We start from the raw sequence: 17,891 nt of genomic DNA on the forward strand, positions 1-17,891 counted from the left end.
CGTCGTACCGGCTGGGGAGGCCGGAGAAAATCTCTTGCAGGGAAAGGATGGAAGTTGCCCTTCCCTTTCCCTGAGAAATGCCCTTAGACTCCGCCTGATGTGTGAGTGTGAGCTATGGCACCGGTGCTAACTCGCGCTTCCGGGCCTCCTCATGCTGCGGAGCCTTTGACTAGATTTCCCCCTCGGTGCTGCGTTGGTACCGTCCGGCCCTATCACGTGGGCGGCAAGATGGCGGCCCCCTGGGCGCTCTAGGAGCATCGCGGGTGGTGGCAGCGGCGGGAGCAGGCCGGTCCGGTAGGTCCTCTGATCCGGGAGCTCGCTGGGGAGTTCCGGCGGCGGGGGAAACGTGGAGGACGCCTCGTTGGGGGTCCCGGCTCTGGGATTCTTTGGCTGGGGGGATCGGAGGGCTTCCTTCTGACAGATCCCGGCGAGCTCTTCCCCACGAATTCTGGAGACTCTGCCTCCGGGGATCTCTTCACTAAAGAGTCAGCACGTAGGGCGGGGGTCCCATGTTAGGCAACCCCTTTCTTGGGGTTCTGGGAGAACCAACCTGTGAGGGATCCAGTACTGGGGGATCCACATAAACAGAGCTAGAGACACCCAGTTCCTGGGAGTCTCTTCCAAGGAGCGTTGGGGAGCTGGTCGTCGCTGGGGGATCCTGCCAGCAGCCCCAAGGTATGCCGTGTCGGGGCCACCCCTCTCTGAGGGGCGCGCCTAGTTATCGGAGATCTTTTTGTTGGGAATTCTTGGTTTAGAGAATCCTCAAGGGGGCGGATTTCCAGCATCCAGAACGTCTCTTACTCCATCCCTCCCTTACTAATTCTACGTGTCTGTTTCTAAGACACGCCTTCGCAGGGGTGAGCGGATTCCCAGATTCTGCCTTGGTTGGGGGCTGATGCCCGCAACCCCATGTCCATACCCCTGTCCCCCTTCCCATTGAAAAATGGGCCTAATATATGGGTAGCGGGCTTCCAGGTGTACCCCCTTACTTGTCCTCCTGCGTATAGAGGTGGGTGTTGGGCTCCCTGTGGAGATTATTTTAAAATAAATTTATTTATTTATTTTTGGCTGCGTTGGGTCTTCGTTGCTGCGCGCAGGCTTCCTCTAGTTGCGGCGAGCGGGGGCTGCTCTTCGCTGCGGTGCGCAGGCTTCTCACTGCGGTGGCTTCTCTTGTTGAGGAGAACAGGCTCTAGGCGCGCGGGCTTCAGTAGTTGTGGCACGCGGGCTCAGTAGCTGTGATCCGCGGGCTCTAGAGAGCAGGCTCAGTAGTTATGGCGCACGGACTTAGTTGCTCCACGGCATGTGGGATCTTCCCGGACTAGGGCTCGAACCCGTGTGCCCTGCATTGGCAGGCGGATTCTTAACCACTGTGCCACCAGGGAAGGCCCTCCCTGTGGAAATATTTAATACCAGCTCTGGTTTATCAAGTGCCTACTAAGTACCAGCAGTGGGTACTAAGTGCTCTAGAGCATCATTCCATTCACAGCAACTCTGTGATGTCCATGTGCCCTTTACGCCTGTTTACAGAATGATACAGATTTATACTGTGTATAAACCACTCAGTACTGTGCCTGGCAGGCAGTGGGTGCCCAGTTCATTCAACAGTACTTACTGAGTGCCCGCTGCCATAGCGACAGACACTGTGCTAGGCCTTGGGGATACAACAGCGAACAAAATAGTGTGTGTCTCTCCTTTGTGTCTTGAGGGAGGCCCTGCACAGACCAGGATTCATGAGTCCTGGGCGCTGTCTGCACTTGACTTGCTGTGTGACCCCAGACAGGTCACAGCTCATCTGTGTAGAAGAAAGAGTTGGGTCTCGATGGTCCATGATGCCTTGCCAGCTTGCTCACCCCTGGCTTCTGTGGTTTCTGATGATCACTCTTTTTGCATGTCACCTCCTTTGATGGTCACCTGTGCGCAGGCAGCTGCACTTCCCCCATTATACCTGCTCAGCCCTACTGACGCCTCTGGGAGCTACAGCCTGCTTGTCAGGTTCACGAAGCATGTCATTGGTCTGGAGGATGGAGCCCAGCCTCAGCTGTGTCCTTTAATCTTAATCCATCTATTCAACATGGCGTTGGTGGTTTAGAGCTTGACTCGGGAGTCCAGCTGCCTGGATTTATAACTCTTCAGCGGTTCCTAAGCAAGTGATTCACCTCTCTGTGCTTGTGTGTCCTCTCCAGTAAAACAGTGACAATCATGGTGCTTGTCTCAAAGAGTTATGGCGAGGATGGAATGAGTTCAGGAATGTAAAGGGCTTAGAAGAGATGTGTGGCACATAGCACATCCTTTGTAAATGTCAGATGCTGTTATTATTATGGTCATTTTTCTCACTGAGGAGTTGTGGGCTGGGAGTCCAGCCGTGACCAAGAGAGACTCAGTCCCTGCCTTCAGAGTTCTCATACGAGGGTTAAGACCAACCATAAGCAGCTAAACCGAAATATCAAATATGATATCTCGTGGTGGTAATTGCTTCAAAGAAAGATAAAGCAGAACAAGACTGGGATCAGGGAAGGCTTCCCCAAGGAGGTGGCATTTGCGACCCAAGGAATGAGAGAGTGAGCATGGGGGCATTTGGTGAAGAGTGTTCGTGAGGGCGAGAATAGCCCGTGCAGAGACCCTGAGGCAGGACCGTGCCTGTTGTATTGGAGGAACAGTGGGGAAGCCTGGTTGGTGGAGCAGAGTGAGTGAGGGGGAGAGAGGGAGGAGGGGAGGGTGGGGAGGTGATGGGGGCAGGTCGTGCAGGGCCATTGGGACAGTTAAGGAGTTTGGAGTCTTGAGGCCCATAGGAGGATTTTGTGAGGGAGTCACAGGGTCCAGTTTATATACTGAAAGGATTCTTGTATCAGTTACCTGTGCTTTGTAACAAATTACCCCATACTTAGTAGCTTTAAAGAATAGTAAACACTACTCCCCACAGTTTCTGTGGGCCAGGGATCTGGGCCTGGTTTAGCCAGGTGGTTTTGGCTCTCATCTCTTGTGATGTTGCAGTGCAGACACTGGCTAGGGCTGCGTCATCTGAAGGCTGGAGAAGCTGCTCTCAACCCGCTGCTCTCACCTGGCTGTTGGTGGGAGGCCTCGTTCCCCACCACGTGGGCCCCTACATACGGCTGGTTGAGCCTCCTCACAGTATGGCTGCTGGCTTCCGCTAGAGCCAGCAAGGAGGAAGCCACAGTGTCTCTTATGACCCTCAGAAGTCACGGTGCCATTTCTCCCATATCCTGTTATTCACCCAGGTCAGCCCTATTTGGTGTGGGAGGGGGGCCACACAGGACATGGATACCAGGAGGTGGGGGTCATTGAGGGTCATCTTGGGGACCAGCTACCACATTCCCTCTGGCTGCTGTGTAGAGAGCAGACCAGCAGAGGTCATTGCCAGTGGACAGTAAGTCCCCTACATACAAACCATCAAGTTGCGAACTTTCAAAGATGTGGACGTGCATTCACATGTCCAGTAAGTTAGTTCACGTGTCTGGCGTACCTTGTCACGTGTGTGCATTCTCTACAAGTGGCTGTGCTTTTGCGTACTTTACTGTACAGTACTGTATAGAGGACAGTAGCACAGTATCTTTATTTCAAGCCCAGGATGTCCGGAAGCAAGCGTAAAAGCAGTGGTGATGTAGCTGGTACTGCTAAGAACCGCCAAGCGATAATGATGGAAACAAAAGTGAAAATAATTGAGAGACTGAGGCCAGGTGAAAACATGGCAGACGTCACTTGTTCTTGTAACATGAATTGTTCAGCCATCAGAACAATTCTAAAGAAGAAGGACAAGATCATGGCACATGTGAAATCTGCTGTACCAATGATGTTGACGATAATACCAAAGAAGTGTGGAAAAGTGATGGAGGAGATAGAGAAACTTCTCAATGTCCTTTATTTTTTTTTGTTTTTTTTGTTTTGTGTGTGTGTTATCTGTGTGAAAAGTATTATAAACCTATTACAGTACTCTATAGCTGATTATGTTAGTTGGGTACCTAGGCTAACTTTGTTGGACTTATGAACAAATTGGACTTACAGAAGCGCTCTCGGAATGGGAACTCGTTTGTATGTAGGGGACTTCCTGTATAGGCCAGAGGCTCAGAGAGGGAAAGTACCTTAGGGAAGGCCACACAGCAAATAGGCAGGGTCGGAGCCGGGCTTTGAACCCAGATGCCCAGGCTGGTCAGCAGTTAGGAAACCACCCCCACCCCCAAGGTCCTAACACTGAAACGAACAAGTCAGCGAGCGGCGAAGGGCGCCTCTCACCTGGCCTCTTGGTTTTCTGCTGCAGGTTCTTGAGCCCACGAGTCCCCTGGTTTAGCCCAAGCCCAGCGGCAGCGCCATGGTGACGGAGCAGGAGGTGGAGGGGTTGGGGCAGATGCTGGTGGACCCCCAGAAGCCCCTGCAGGCCCGCTTCCGGGCGTTGTTCACACTGCGCGGGCTCGGGGGTCCAGCAGCCATCTCCTGGATCAGCCGGGCCTTCAGCGACGACTCGGCCCTGCTCAAGCACGAGCTGGCCTACTGCCTGGGTCAGATGCAGGACTCACGCGCCATCCCCGTGCTGGTGGACGTGCTTCGTGACACCCGCCAGGAGCCCATGGTGCGCCACGAGGCAGGTGAGCGGCGGGTGAGGGTGCGGGCTATACCAGGCTGGCTCTGGAAGGGGTGGGCGATAAATATCTTCCCACGATCTCTGTCCCGGGTCTCAACTCTGCCACTGCAGCATAAGAGCCACCCTAAAGCCCAGTCAACAGATGGGCGTGTGGCCGCCAGCCAGTCCAACTTTATGGGCCCTGAGATTTGAATCTCGCGTCACTTTTACGCGTCATAAAATGTGATCCTTTTGATTTTGATTTTTTTCTTTCTTTTTTTTTTTTTTTTAAAGGCTCACGGGCTCAGTTGCTCCGTGGCACGTGGGATCTTCCCAGACCAGGGATCGAACCCGTGTCCCCTGCATTGGCAGGTGGACTCTCAACCCCTACACCACCAGGGAAGTCCCCTTTTGATTTTTAAAAAACCATTTAAAAATGGAAAAACCATTCTTCGTTCATACAAAGATATATGGTGTCTTTGGATGGTGACCATGGATGGTCAACCCCTGAGGTCACTCATTCAGTTCATTCACCGGACATGTTTATGGACTGCCTGCTGTGGGCCAGGCTCTGTTCTCACAAGGGACACAGACGGCAAACAAGATGGAATAGGAACATCCTTGGCGGGTCTGTGCAGCCGAGGCTGCGTTTGTATTGATATATCCAGTGAGCTCATAGCCAGCAGGGGGTATTGTTTCCACTTGATTGTTTTTGGGCCTTTTTCATATTCCCCACGATAATCTCCAGCTACGCCAGGCTGCCCTGGGGGCCTCTCAAGATCCCAATCACCGATGCTGTTGGAGCTCTCCTTACAAAGAATGTTCGACCCCAAACCTCTCTTGTCCCATAAGCGCTGTTAGTTTGAGTGTGTGATTTTGTAGAACACCCAGGCATGTTACGGTGGAGACACTTATGTAAATGCTTCACCCTAACTAGACTGAGGAAAATAAAGCAATGGGTGGGATTCGGGTGCTGGAGGTGTTGCCTTTTTTTTTTTTTTTTTTTTTTTGGCCTCGCCACGGGGCATGTGGGATCCTAGTTCCCCGACCAGGGATCAAACCCGCACGCCCTGCATTTGACGCGCAGAGTCTTAACCACTGGACCACAGGGGAAGTCCGGTGTTGCCATTTTTAATTGGTGGTTACCAAATAAAAGACCTGAGTGAAGTAAGGGAGTTATCTAGGTAGATGTCTGGGGAGAGGTGCTCCAGGTAGCGGGCACAGCCTTTGCAAAGGCCCTGAGGCAGGATGGTGCTGGTCTGCTGACCGTCCTTGCCCACAGCGCAACTTAAAAACCTTCTCCGGGTTTTCAGGGCTCCCCTTGATGGGCTTGACTCAGCCAACTGTTGTTGGCTCCTTGCCACCTGTGTCCCCAAGTTGTAATGACACGCTTGTCTGTGTCTCCCCTCTAGGCCATGAGCTCTGGGGGTGCGGGCCGGGGCGGGGTCTGAGTCTGGTTCCAGCAAAGCCTGATTTCTGGGGAAGGGACTCTAACTGTCACAGCTTCAGGGATGGACCGGCTCCAGCTCCAAACCTCAGTGGCTGGAGCGGCCCACAGGATACAGGCAGAGCGATGGGGAGGGGGATCACGGAGGAGGCGTTGGTGCTGGTTAGCGCCTCTCCACCCGCTGAGGCATTCAGGGCGTTTCCCACCCAACCAACACGAGCTCTCTGCCCTGTTCTTCTCAGGGGAGGCCCTGGGGGCCATTGGGAACCCAGAGGTGCTGGAGATCCTGAAGCAGTACTCCACTGACCCTGTCATCGAGGTAACGTGGCCCCTCCCCCACCCCCCCTCCGTGCTTCGGGTCCAGGAACCAGCCGCAGACCCTGTGCCTGGTTGCCAGGATAACCACCCAGCCCAGGGATGCCGAGAGAGGACCACTGCCCCACTGGGCAAACCTGAACTCTTGATTCACATGTAGCACCTGCCCTGGTCGGCCGGCCCCGTCCCCCTCTCCCCTCTCCCGGACTCCCACCGGCAGTCCCTGCACCTGTGGGAGATCCCCCAACCCACCCACTTCTCCACTTCTGCCGCCTGGGGCCACCCAGCCTCGTTCAGGGTCTCCCTGCTGCCTTCCTCCTTCCTTCTTTTTTCTTTAAATAACAGCTTTATTGAGATAAGTCACATACCATAACATCCACCCTTTGAAAGTGTACACTTGGATGGTTTTTAGTATATCCACAGAGTTGTACAGCCATCACCACTATCTAATTCCAGAACATTCCATCCCCCCCAAAAGGAAACCCCACCCCCATCAGCAGTCACTCCCCACCCCCTCCCTGGCCCCTGACAACCAGGAACCCACTCTCTGTGTCTGTGGATCTGCCTGTTCTGGACGTTTCCCATCAATGGAATCACACACCGTGGGTCCTTCTGTGTCTGGCTTCTCTCACTGAGCATCGTGTTCTCAGGGCCCATCCACGTGGTAGCGAGTGTCAAGGCTTCTCTCCTTTTCATGGCTGAGTGATGCTCCTGTGTGTGGAGGGACCACATTTGTTTATCCATCATCTGTTAACCTACTCTGTGCCTAAAGACTCACCGTTTGTCATCACCTTTAGGACAAAATCCCAAGCCCGCGGGCCCCAAGTAGTCTGGCCCAGCCACCTCAGGTCATCTCTGTTGTTGGCTTTTCCCTGACGGGTCTGGCACGTCCTGCCTCGGGGCCTTTGCACTGACTGATTCCACCTGATGCCTCTCCCACTGGTTCTGATGTCACCTTCAAGCTAGCCCCTCCTGGCCCTCTGCCCCTGGTCACTCTCTAATCACAGCAGCCCCTGCTGGTTTGTCTCCAGTCTAGAAGGATCAGTTGGTCCTGTGTCTGTTGGCTCCACCCCTGCTAAACTGGGAGCCCTGGGGGCTGGGGGAGGGCCTGGCACATCCACCCCCCTGTCCCCACAGGTGGCAGAGACGTGCCAGCTGGCTGTCCGGCGGCTGGAGTGGTTGCAGCAGCATGGCGGGGAGCCGGTGGCTCAGGGGCCCTACCTCTCCGTGGATCCAGCCCCATCTGCCGAGGAGCGCGACGTGGGGCGGCTGCGGGTGGCGCTGCTGGATGAGGCCCGGCCGCTCTTCGACCGATACCGAGCCATGTTCGCCCTGCGCGACGCTGGCGGGGAGGAGGCTGCCCTGGCGCTGGCCGAGGGTGAGGAGGGGCCCCGGGGGGCAGGGTTGGGGCCCCTTGGGGAGGCCCAGTGGCCACATCTGTCATACGGGGCAGCCCAGCGTCCCAGGGCATTTGCATCCTGGGGCTGGTACTCCTCATTATCCCCTCTTCTCTGTGGAGGAAGCCTAGGCCCAGAGAGGCAGAGATACTTGCCCAAGATCACACAGTGGTCCGAGCAGCAGAGTTGGGATTTGATCCCCAGAGGCCCTGTTTTTTTGTTTTTTGTTTTTGTTTTAAAACTTTTTTTGGCCACGCCGCGAGGCATGCGGGATCTTAGTTCCCCGACTAGGGATCGAACCTGCGCCCCCTGCATTGGAAGCGCAGAGTCTTAACCGCTGGCCCACCAGGGAATTCCCCAGAGGCCCTGTCATCATTTACTTGTGTCATTTTCATCCCAGCTCTGCAGGGAACCCCGTGCAAGCCTGCGGGGCTGTGGTTCCCCCACCTGAAAAGGGGGGGGACTCGGGGAATCCTGGGGTCCCCTGGCACCCGCCCCCATGCTGAGGTGGTCTGCTTCTGATCCACAGAGCACTCAGAGGCCCCCTCTGCCCTCCTGGAGCTTCCTGTCTGGCAGAGGAGATGCCCGGCCATCACCATGACCCGGGACCCAGGGGATGCCGGGTGGGAGCACAGAGTGGGTGGGTGGTGGGTTTGTCCTGGGTCATGCTCGGAGCAGGCGCCGCACAGTCTGGCGAGCCTGCTTCAAACCAGCTCTGCCTGAAAAGTGGCATCTGATCGCAGGCAGGTCACTCCCAGGTCCGGCCACGGATCCCCATCAGGAGAAGCGTGGCCTGTCTGGCTGTGGTGGGGTGAAAGGCCCGGGATTCCCAGTGTCACTGATAAGACTCTATCGTGTGTGGAGTCGTGTGGGAAGAAACCCAGAAGCACAAATGCACAACGTGCCTGCAAATAGCACTGGCTGGTGTGAGGACAATGCAGAGTACAGAAGTCCAGGGAGAGGCCGGGAGGGACCCTGGGCCTGGGAAGGAGGAGGCCACGCCCAGTCCGGCCGGAGGGAGGGCGGAGTTCCCAGTGCCTGGCTGGCCCCTCGCTGCTTCTCCTGCCCCGTGTCTCCGGGCCCTCCCTCTGGGCAGCGCTGAGCACCAGGGCGGGGTGTCCTGGAGACGGGAACCCTTTCCACCCCTCTTGGACACTTCTGTCCCCAGGCTGCCCCGCCCCAGGTCCCCTCCTGTCCCGATGGCACCCCCAGCCCGCAACTCTCTCTCCCGCAGGCCTGTGCTGCGGCAGTGCCCTCTTCCGCCACGAGATCGGCTACGTCCTGGGCCAGCTGCAGCACGAGGCGGCCGTGCCCCAGCTGGCGGCAGCCCTGGCGCGACCCGCCGAGAACCCCATGGTGCGGCACGAGTGCGCGGAGGCCCTGGGGGCCATCGCCCGGCCCGCCTGCCTGGCCGCCCTGCGGGCCCATGCAGCAGACCCCGAGCGTGTGGTGCGGGAGAGCTGCGAGGTGGCCCTGGACATGTACGAGTATGAGACGGGGCCGGCCTTCCAGTACGCGGACGGGCTGGAGCACCTGCGCCCACCCCCCTCCTAGGGCCGCACCTGGCTGTCTCCCTTGAGGACTCTGCCCATAAACCGTGTTGGAATGAATTGCATCTCGCTTCCCTGCTTCCCAGCCGCTTTCGCATCTTGAACCCCCGAGTGGACTGCAGGCTCCCCGGGGCCAGGCTGAAGTCTCTTCTCTGCCCCTCTGAGTGCAGGGCTGCAGTGTTGGCGTGGGAGGGGTATCTAGGGGGTCCAGGGACAGGGCTGTGCTCTGGGGGGTTGGGGTGCTGTGGCCCAGCTTCTCTAGGAATGAGGGGGTGCAGGGAAAGGTGCTGTGGGCAAACCCGTCCCCGTCGGGCCTGGGCAGGGTCTGGGGGCGTCAGAGAGCTGTCCTTGGGGTGGGCAGGTGGTCCCTGGTTGGGGTGGCCTGGGCTGGAGCTCAGGGAGGGACAAGCAGGTCTCAGGACATTCCCCAAATGGACTACTAAATTATTTTTGCCAAGCGATGACTCTCAGAGTGTGTTGGGGGGCTTCTGGGGTGAGGGTCAGCTGCTCTAAAGGAACATATCCTAAGTGTGGGGGGCCAGGGCATTTGGAGAGCTCAGCTCTGGGATCTGCCCTGCCCCAGACACTGTATGACCGACACAAGCCTGTGGCCCTGTTTCACATCAGTTCCCAGGGGTAAAATCTGCCCAGCCAGATCCCCCAAAGGGGGTGAGGGGGAACAGCCCTGTATCCTGGCCCTCTCCAAACCTCATCCTCACCTACTCCTATTGGGGGCATAGGGGAAGGGGTTTAGTGGTATGACTAAGAGTCCAGGCTATGAGTTCCCATCCTACCTACCTCCCTTACTTCCTCCTCATGCAGTCTCAAGCAGCCCATTTACCACTCTATAAAATGGGTGTTAACAAGAGAACCTAATTTTACATGTGACGCATTTTCCATACCAAGCAATTCTCCGTTTCTCCGTGGATGTCAGCTGGGTGTCCTGCAATTCAGTTCAGTTCTGACACTATCTACCCTGGATCAGTGCAGACCCTCCAGGTTCAGGGTTCAGTCCTGCAGGACTACCCCCACTTCAGATGCAGGTCCCAAGTCCGGACCTCCCATCCTTCTGACAGACTGGTTATGAATTGGGGTTCCCACCACCCCCTGCTCACATTTGATGATTTGCAAGAATGGCTCACAGAATCAGGAAAGCACTTTACTTAACCTGTTTATCATAAACGAGGCAAATGAACAGCCAGATGAAGAGGCACAAGGTCTGAAGGGTCGGAAACACAGGAGCTTCTGTCCCCGTGGAGTTTGGGGTGGATGCTTTTAACCTGCTCGGAAGCTCTCCAAGCCCCTTCCTATAGGATTTTTATGGAGGTTCCATCACGTGGGCATGATTTGGCAAATCACTGGCCATTGGCAATAAGCTCAGTCCCCAGCCCCTCTCCTCTCCCTGAGGGGTGGGGCTGAAAGTTCCATCTCTCTAATCCCAGGGTCAGTTCCCCTGGCCACCAGCCCCCAGCCCGAAGCTGCCACGCCCCTGCCCTCATTAGCATACACGCAGGCGTGGTGGAAAGGGGCTGATTATGAACCACAAAGGAGGCTCCCCTCTCCCCCATCACTCAGGAAATTACACGGTCCTGGGAGCTCCAAGCCAGGAACCAGGACGAAGACCAAACAGATCTCTTGTTATCTCACAGCGTCACCCTCGGGCGCTAGCTGCGGGCCCCCTCCCCCATTTATCCCCTGGCCCCCAGCCCCTCTCGCCAACTCGGCCACCACTTCAGCCTTTCTCCCTTCTCCAGTTTTCCTTCTGCCCGTCAGCATAGACAGGCTGTAATTTTTTTTCTTTTTTGAATTTTATTTACTATTTATACAGCAGGTTCTTATTAGTTATCTATTTTATACATACTAGTGTATATATGTCAATCCCAATCTACCAATTCATCCCATCACCACCCCCTCCGCCATTTTCCCCCCTTCAAGCTGTAATTTCTTAAAAACATGAACCACCACCATCCACAGCCCTTCCTGACTCCATGACTTGCAGCTCTCTCAAACCCGCGCCAACTAGGACCGCCCCTCCTGTCTCCAGAACCGTCCTTGCCCACAGGTGACCTCCCAGTGTCGAAATATGGTGGTCACATCTCAGTCTGCGCCCTCCCCCTCTCAGCAGCTTCTGACCCGGCCAGCCACCCTGTTCCTGGGAAATTCTCAGGGACTCCGCCTCTGGGCCCGCCTCCATCTCCCGTTCCTCTCCCTCACTGGCCCAGGGCTGAGTCCTCCGGCCCCACCCACACCCCCGCCCGGGCGGTCTCATCCACTCTTGGGGCTCGAACCCCATCTATGTCCCAATGACGCCCACTGTCCTGACTCCAGCCCGGGGCCTCCTCTGAGCTCTTGACTCGGGGTCCAGTTTGGACATTTCCACTTAGATATCGATGAGGCATCCCAAACTTAGCATGTCCTTAGAATTCGTCGTTACCTCCCAAAGTGGCTCCTCCCACAGGAAATGGAACCTCTATCATTTCAGGTGCTCAGCCTGCAAACATCGGGGTTTGATCAGTTTAAGATCTACCCCAGCTCTGTCCATTGCCCCCCCCCCCCGCCAAGCCTCTGCCTCCACCTGGTCCAGCATCATTATTGCCCACCTGGACCAGCTCAATCCCTCCTCCCCATCCCTGGCTCCCATCCTCAGCCCACAGTCTGTCTTCCCCACAGCAGCCACCGGAGGGCGCCCGTGAGCACCTGAGTCAGGTCCCGTCCAGCAAGCCCAGCAAAGTCCTGCCCCAGGGCCTTTGCACCGAATGTTTCCTCTGCCTGGAAAGCTTTGGTACTCCCATGGCCGGTTCCCTTCCTCCTCTGGGTCTCTGCTCACATGTCATCTGAACATGGCCTTGGCTGCTCTACTGTGAGAGGCTGCTCTATTAGACCATGGTCTCCCCCCACAGTACCCTCAAACCACTCTTTGATTTCTAACACAATATATCACTTACTCTAAGGTTATGCATTTCTCAGAGTCTATCTCTCCATCTTGAACGTCAGCTCCACGAGAGCAGGGATTTTCCCAGAAGAGGGAGCATCCTGTGCAAAGGCCCTGAGGTGGGGATGGACGTGCAGGGTAGCACCTGGCATGGTTGGAGCTGAGCGAGGGAGGGGGCCAGTGGGCGGAAGTGATTTGCAACGTGATCCATCCAGGCAGATGGAGGCCAAATCCTCTTACCCAAAAGCTCCTTAATACTTCCGCCCGGCGGGTCACCACCTGGCCGACCCCTGCTCCAGGTGGCTGCCATGCCAGTGCTGGCAGTCGAGGAGGGGATGGAGGGCTGGAGCCCGGCCTCGCCACTCTACGAGGAGTACCGCCCACCGCCGCTGGACACCATCCGCCTCCCCAGGTACGCGCTGTACCTGCTTCTGGCTGCATTCGTCGTGGTGGCCGTAGCCTATGCCATTGTCGGGCATCTCATCAAGGACCTCGCCCACGACCTGGCCGGTGAGCCACTACCCACTACGAGCCTGGCTTGGGCTAGTGCTGGGCCACTTGGTGGGGGGGTGTCCGAGGGCCTCTCCTTGCCAGGGAGGGGGCAGAGGGTGGCCGGGCCCGGGGATGCTCCTCACCAGCCTCCTGCCTCAGACTGGGCATTCGGCCCGAAGCCGCACCAGGAGGATGCCCCCCGGGAGCTGCCCGAGAGCCCCGAGGACGAGAGTCTAGAGGAGCTGGACCTGCAGCTGGCGCTGGCCTGGCGGGTTGACGAGGACGCTGCTCGGGACAGCGAGGGGGCCCCCGCAGAAGCCACCGCCCGGCCCTGCCACCACCCCTCCATTGCCTTCAAAGACCCACCAGCCCGAAGCTCCTTCTGGAAGCTGGGCTGAGCCAGGCGCTGCCCTCCAGCCTGGGAGCCGGTTCCAGCCCCTTTGGCGGTTGTATAAACCGGACTTGTGCCCATCGGAGCCCTTTCACCTTTGATCTGCGCTGTCTTGACAGAGAACGTTCTCTTTCTTGGCTGGTGGACTCTAGTGGCTGGACACTGATTTTTTTAAATTAATTAATTTTATTTTTAATTTATTTTTGGCTGTGTTGGGTCTTCATTGTTGTGCGCGGGCTTTCTCTAGTTGCGGCGAGTGGGGGCTACTCTTCATTGCGGTGCGTGGGCTTCTTCTCATTGCGGTGGCTTCTCTTGTTGTGGAGCACGGGCTCTAGGCACGTGGGCTTCAGTAGTTGTGGCATGTGGGCACAGTAGTTGTGGCTCGCAGGCTCTAGAGTGCAGGCTCCGTAGTTGTGGTGCACGGGCTTAGTTGCTCTGTGGCATGTGGGATCTTCCCGGACCAGGGCTTGAACCCATGTCCTCTCCATTGGCAGGCGGATTCTTGACCACTGCGCCACCAGGGAAGCCCTGGACACTGATTTATTTCCACACTCTGGTTTCCCCCATAGTCCCAGAGCCTAACTCCACCCGGCCTCCACCAAGCCCTTGGCAACCTGTAAACCAAAAAATACTAAGATTAAAAATAATAATAACAACAATAATAGTAGCCAACCCTTAGCTAGAGCTTCAAATGTGCCTGCTGTTGTATGCTAAGCAACCCCCTTCCTTGTACTAACATTATCTCGTTAAATCCTCTGAGGTATGATTTATTGCACCCATTTATCAGATGGGAAAACAGAGGCACACAGCCCAGAAATGACTCGGTCAGAGTAGAGAGAACGTTTTGCGGAAAGAGGCTGGCCCAGCGACCTGCCTCGGAAAGCAGAAGCCTGCTCCGCTGGGCTCCTCCACCTCAGAATCTTCTCAGCTCCCGTCTCTCACCTCATTCCTGGTTCGGCAGCTGGATGGGTCTGTCTTTGGGGGTCCTGACTTCCTAACTAGACTGAGGGCTTCCTTCGCTCCTGAGTTTTGCATGGGCTGGGGCACACAGTAGGAGCTTCACCTGTGCCTGCCTGGCTGGTCGAACTGGGCTTGTCCTGGGCTCCACTGAGTGGCCCTCGGGCACAGCGACCGTGGTCAGACCTCGGGAAGGGAGGGGGCTCCAGGAATTCGCAGGCACTCCGTACATGTGTGGGCAATGATGCTGGTGCTCCCCCAGCCCCTAGGCGTCCGATGGAGGTCTCAGGCCTGGAGAAGGGCCAGGCCTCCCCATCCCAGCCTTCCTGCCATGTGCTTGGGCTGTGGCTGTCCCGTGGCAGCTGGGGTGGGGTCCCCATTCGCCCGGGCAGGGCCCCCTATCTAATCAACCTGGGGATCAAGGTTGACACGCAGGAGAGCCAGGAATCTGAGTCATCAGCTATCCCAGGGGCCCCATTCTCCGACCACACGGTAGCAACTGGGTTTGGAGGTGGATGGTGGCCCATCCCTTCTTGCCCTGTTTGCTCCCCCTGGAGCTGGCTGTGGGTCCCCAGGGGTCGGGGACCCAAGAGGAGCCAGTATAAGCTGGTGGTGGGAGAGACCCGCGTTTACATCTAGCTCTGGCTGCTTCTGCCCAGCCTGATGCTCCTGGCTTCCCTGGCTTCTCTGTAAAACGCAGGTGGCAAAATTTCATGGTGCATGCAGAGAAAGGATCGTAATGATGTGTAAAAGCACTGAGCCGGGAAGGAAGCTCAGGGCCAGTTCAGCCCGGCGCCTGTGGCGGGGAGCCTGGGGACCCTGAGGCTGGCGGTCTTGGGTGGGGTGCAGGGCAGAGGGGCCGGACTCCCGTGTTAATCGTTACACCAGGTCCAGAGTCTGCCCTCCTGGAAGGCAGGGGAGAGGGGGTGGATGCCAACCAGGTGGGGCAAAGGGAGGGGCCCTCTGGTCTGGGCCTGCCCCGCCCCCAGAACTGCCTGCCCCCTTATCAGGGGCTGGGCAGGGTCTCCCCTGATCCTGACCAGACTGTGCACTCCCATCCCTGGACTGCTGGATCCTCCGTGCCATGGGGACCCTGGAGACCCTTCTCCTGCTCAGCGCCCTGCTCCTGTCGCCGGCTGAGGCCCAGCAGGGTAGGGCTTCGACCTCTGGGGCGGGGGCGGGAGGACGGGTTGTGGGGATGGGCTTGGACACAGGCTCGCCATCTCCCCCTTTGATGAAAAACCAAGGCCTCCGAGTGGGCAGGCAGAAGAGGAATGGGGTCAGGCCCCTCTTGGAGGCAGCCTCCCTAACTCCCCCACTCCCTCTGGGCCTCCCACCTCATCCCTGAGCACCCCTTCCTCTCAGAGCCCCGTCCCCTTCTCTAAAACCCACCTGGGTCACTGCCTGGGACCTGGGTTCAATCCCTGGTCAGGGAACTAAGGTCCCAAAAGCTGCGGTGCAGCCAAAAAAAAAAAAAGGAAATAAAAATTTTAAAGGACTTCCCCGGTGGTCCAGTGGTTAAGACTTAGTGCTTCCACTGCAGGGGGCACGGGGCACGGGTTCGATCCCTGGTCGGGTAACTAAGATCCTGCATGCCGCAGGGCGCAGTCAAAAAACAAAAACAAAACCACCTGTGAAACCCAGCCCCTTTCCAAGACTCCTCTGTCTGAGCATCCCCTGCACCCTTCGCCCCCTGTCCTTTCGGGGGCCCCCCACCTTTCCCATTTCTGAGTCTCCTCTGCCCCAACCTCCTAACAGCCTCAGAGCGCCATCTGAAGCCATGGCTGGTGGGCCTGGCTGCTGTCGTGGTGTTCCTGTTCATCGTCTTCATCCTCATGCTGGCCAACCATATCTGGTGCTCCAAAGAGAGGTGGGAGCCCCTTTCCCCACCCTCCATCTCCTCCCCACACCCCAAAGCGCTGGGCACCCCCTCCTACCTCATGACCCTCTCTGGTCCCTTTCTTGTCTCCCCATTTCCCTGCTCCCCCTGCTCCCACAGCTCAGGACAGCCATGCAGCTCCCCTCTCTTGCTTCCTGGAGTCCCCCCAGCCTGGGGGAGACTGAGGCTGAGGCTGCCCCCACTTCCCACCCTTCACCCGCCCTCACCCCTCCATCTCCATCTCTTCTGCAGAACCGAGGATGAAGAGGAGTCCGCATTCAGGATGGATCCCTGCTTGAACGAGGAGGTGGACCTGAGGTACTGCCGTGTGAGCATGTGTAGACGTGTGTGGGGGTCAGGGGGTCTGCGTGAGGCCCCTCCTCGAGGAGGGGAGGGGTGGGTGTGCGCGGATGACCTCTTTCTGTCCTTGAACACCTCAAGCACGTTCCTGCCCCAGGGTCTTTGCACTTACTGTTGGTTCTACTTTGTACACCTTTCCCCATATCTTCTGGCTGGCTCCATCTCTCCTTCAGTCCCTGCTCAGATGTTTCTTCCTCACAGAAGCCCACCTTGACCACCAGCCTTCCTCACACTCTCTCCGCCACAGCCCTGCATCTGCCTTTGCATGTATCACCAGCTGAAATTATCTTAGTCATTTACCGGTTTCTCGACACTAGATAGTGGCTTCCAGTAAGTGAACAGAACTTAGCTTTGGTCCTGGCTCTGGCCCCAGGGCCTGGCACAGGGCCTGGCACACAGTAGGCACTTAATAAATACCTGTTGAACAAGACTGTGGTGTGGGATTGTGTAGGGACTGTGCACAAGTGTGTGATTTGGTGTGGGTGACTCTCCTGGGCTCAGTGTCTCCCATGATCCTGGCTCAGGGATGCAGGCAGGGCTGGGGGCTCTTTCAGGGCAAGATCCCAATTTGGGCAAAGGCTTGGGGACAGAAGTAGGAGCTCAGGAGCTGGGAGGACACTATCCTGGCTGGGAGATTCTCAGCTGAGCCCAAGATGCCTGAGGGACAGGTGTGGGCCAGACTGTGCTTTGTCTACGACCCAGCTCAGCCCCAGTAAAATGTGATTCCTACTCCCAGGATGTGCTGGAGGTTCCAGATCCCACAGGTGCTCCTAATTTGTAGTTTCCTCCCTGCCTTATTCATTCCTCCATCCATCCATCCATCCATCCACGCATCCACCCATCCACCCACCCACCCATCCATCCGTGCATGCATCCGTCCATGCATCCTCCCATCCATGCATCCTCCCATCCTTCCTTCCTTCCTTCCTTTCTTCCTCCCATCCACCCACCCTTCCATGGGACAATTGACCCTTAGTTTCTGCCTTTGTGAAATGGAAATAACAAGGCTGCCTTGTTAGGGCTGTTTTGAAGATTCAACAAAGATTCTTTTTGTAAAGCGCTCATCATAAGACCTGGCACAGGTAAGTGTTCGTTAAATGGGAGTGACTGTTTCTTATTGTGGTCTGGGGCCTTTGTGTCCCTACAGTAAAGAAGACAAGAAGGGGAAGAAAGAGAAGGAGAAAAAGGCCGAGAAGGAAGGAGAGAGTAACTTGGGGCTGGAGCTGGAGGAGAAAGAGGAGCGCAGAGACCAGGAGAAAGTCAAGAACATGGCTATGTGAAGACTCCTCAGCCGCTGCCTCCAGGCAGCCCCCCAGGGGTGCCCCTTCCACACCCTAGAAGCAATGACCTGAACCTGAAGCCACTGCAGTGACTCCATCTGGGGTTGAGAGTACAGCGTCCTGAATGAAGAGGCTTGGGACCACCCCTCCCGCTCAAGGAGGGATCTTTGTGCGTTATGTGGTCTATATGTGTTATGATTTGTACCACTGGGTGATTCTTCTTGCATTTGGAGAGCACTCCTGGTTACTGAGAAAACCCAACCCCTGCAATTTCATGGCCCCACCTGCTTCTACCCATTGCCTGATTTCTTTGCCCTC

At 56.8% G+C, this 17,891-nt stretch overlaps 3 protein-coding genes across 4 annotated transcripts; all 3 read left to right on the forward strand.

The window, feature by feature from the left end:
- Positions 1-9,739, forward strand: DOHH (deoxyhypusine hydroxylase). 2 transcript variants are annotated; one of them, XM_082620540.1, is made up of 5 exons: positions 1-294; positions 4,274-4,598; positions 6,263-6,339; positions 7,473-7,713; positions 8,967-9,739. In XM_082620540.1, exons 2-5 carry the CDS (start codon positions 4,325-4,327, stop codon positions 9,284-9,286), a joined length of 912 nt encoding a protein of 303 aa, XP_082476666.1. In that variant the 5' UTR covers positions 1-294; positions 4,274-4,324; the 3' UTR covers positions 9,287-9,739. The 2 variants fall into 2 exon arrangements, with proteins under 2 accessions (XP_082476666.1, XP_082476667.1); XM_082620541.1 differs by lacking the exon at positions 1-294 and adding an exon at positions 351-675.
- A 2,499-nt stretch (positions 9,740-12,238) lies between these two features.
- On the forward strand, positions 12,239-13,169 carry SMIM44 (small integral membrane protein 44). Its single transcript, XM_082623378.1, has 3 exons — positions 12,239-12,333; positions 12,514-12,724; positions 12,866-13,169. The coding sequence occupies exons 2-3, from the start codon at positions 12,523-12,525 to the stop codon at positions 13,102-13,104; spliced, it is 441 nt and encodes a 146-aa protein (XP_082479504.1). The 5' UTR covers positions 12,239-12,333; positions 12,514-12,522; the 3' UTR covers positions 13,105-13,169.
- A 1,781-nt stretch (positions 13,170-14,950) lies between these two features.
- On the forward strand, positions 14,951-17,891 carry LOC309804328 (small integral membrane protein 24-like). The gene is made up of 4 exons (XM_082621686.1): positions 14,951-15,205; positions 15,813-15,924; positions 16,186-16,251; positions 17,441-17,891. Exons 1-4 carry the CDS (start codon positions 15,139-15,141, stop codon positions 17,571-17,573), a joined length of 378 nt encoding a protein of 125 aa, XP_082477812.1. The 5' UTR covers positions 14,951-15,138; the 3' UTR covers positions 17,574-17,891.

The sequence above is a fragment of the Mesoplodon mirus genome, assembly GCF_964341445.2.
Source record: "Mesoplodon mirus genome assembly, chromosome: 5".
NCBI lineage: Eukaryota > Metazoa > Chordata > Mammalia > Artiodactyla > Ziphiidae > Mesoplodon > Mesoplodon mirus.

Coding starts and splice junctions, on each gene's coding strand:
- DOHH (XM_082620540.1), top strand. CDS start 4,325: ATGGTGACGGAGCAGGAGGTGGAGGGGTTGGGGCAGATGCTGGTGGAC. Junction 4,599..6,262: donor CATGGTGCGCCACGAGGCAG/GTGAGCGGCGGG, acceptor TGTTCTTCTCAG/GGGAGGCCCTGGGGGCCATT. Junction 7,714..8,966: donor TGCCCTGGCGCTGGCCGAGG/GTGAGGAGGGGC, acceptor TCTCTCCCGCAG/GCCTGTGCTGCGGCAGTGCC.
- SMIM44 (XM_082623378.1), top strand. CDS start 12,523: ATGCCAGTGCTGGCAGTCGAGGAGGGGATGGAGGGCTGGAGCCCGGCC. Junction 12,725..12,865: donor CCTCGCCCACGACCTGGCCG/GTGAGCCACTAC, acceptor CTCCTGCCTCAG/ACTGGGCATTCGGCCCGAAG.
- LOC309804328 (XM_082621686.1), top strand. CDS start 15,139: ATGGGGACCCTGGAGACCCTTCTCCTGCTCAGCGCCCTGCTCCTGTCG. Junction 15,925..16,185: donor ATCTGGTGCTCCAAAGAGAG/GTGGGAGCCCCT, acceptor TCTCTTCTGCAG/AACCGAGGATGAAGAGGAGT. Junction 16,252..17,440: donor AACGAGGAGGTGGACCTGAG/GTACTGCCGTGT, acceptor GTGTCCCTACAG/TAAAGAAGACAAGAAGGGGA.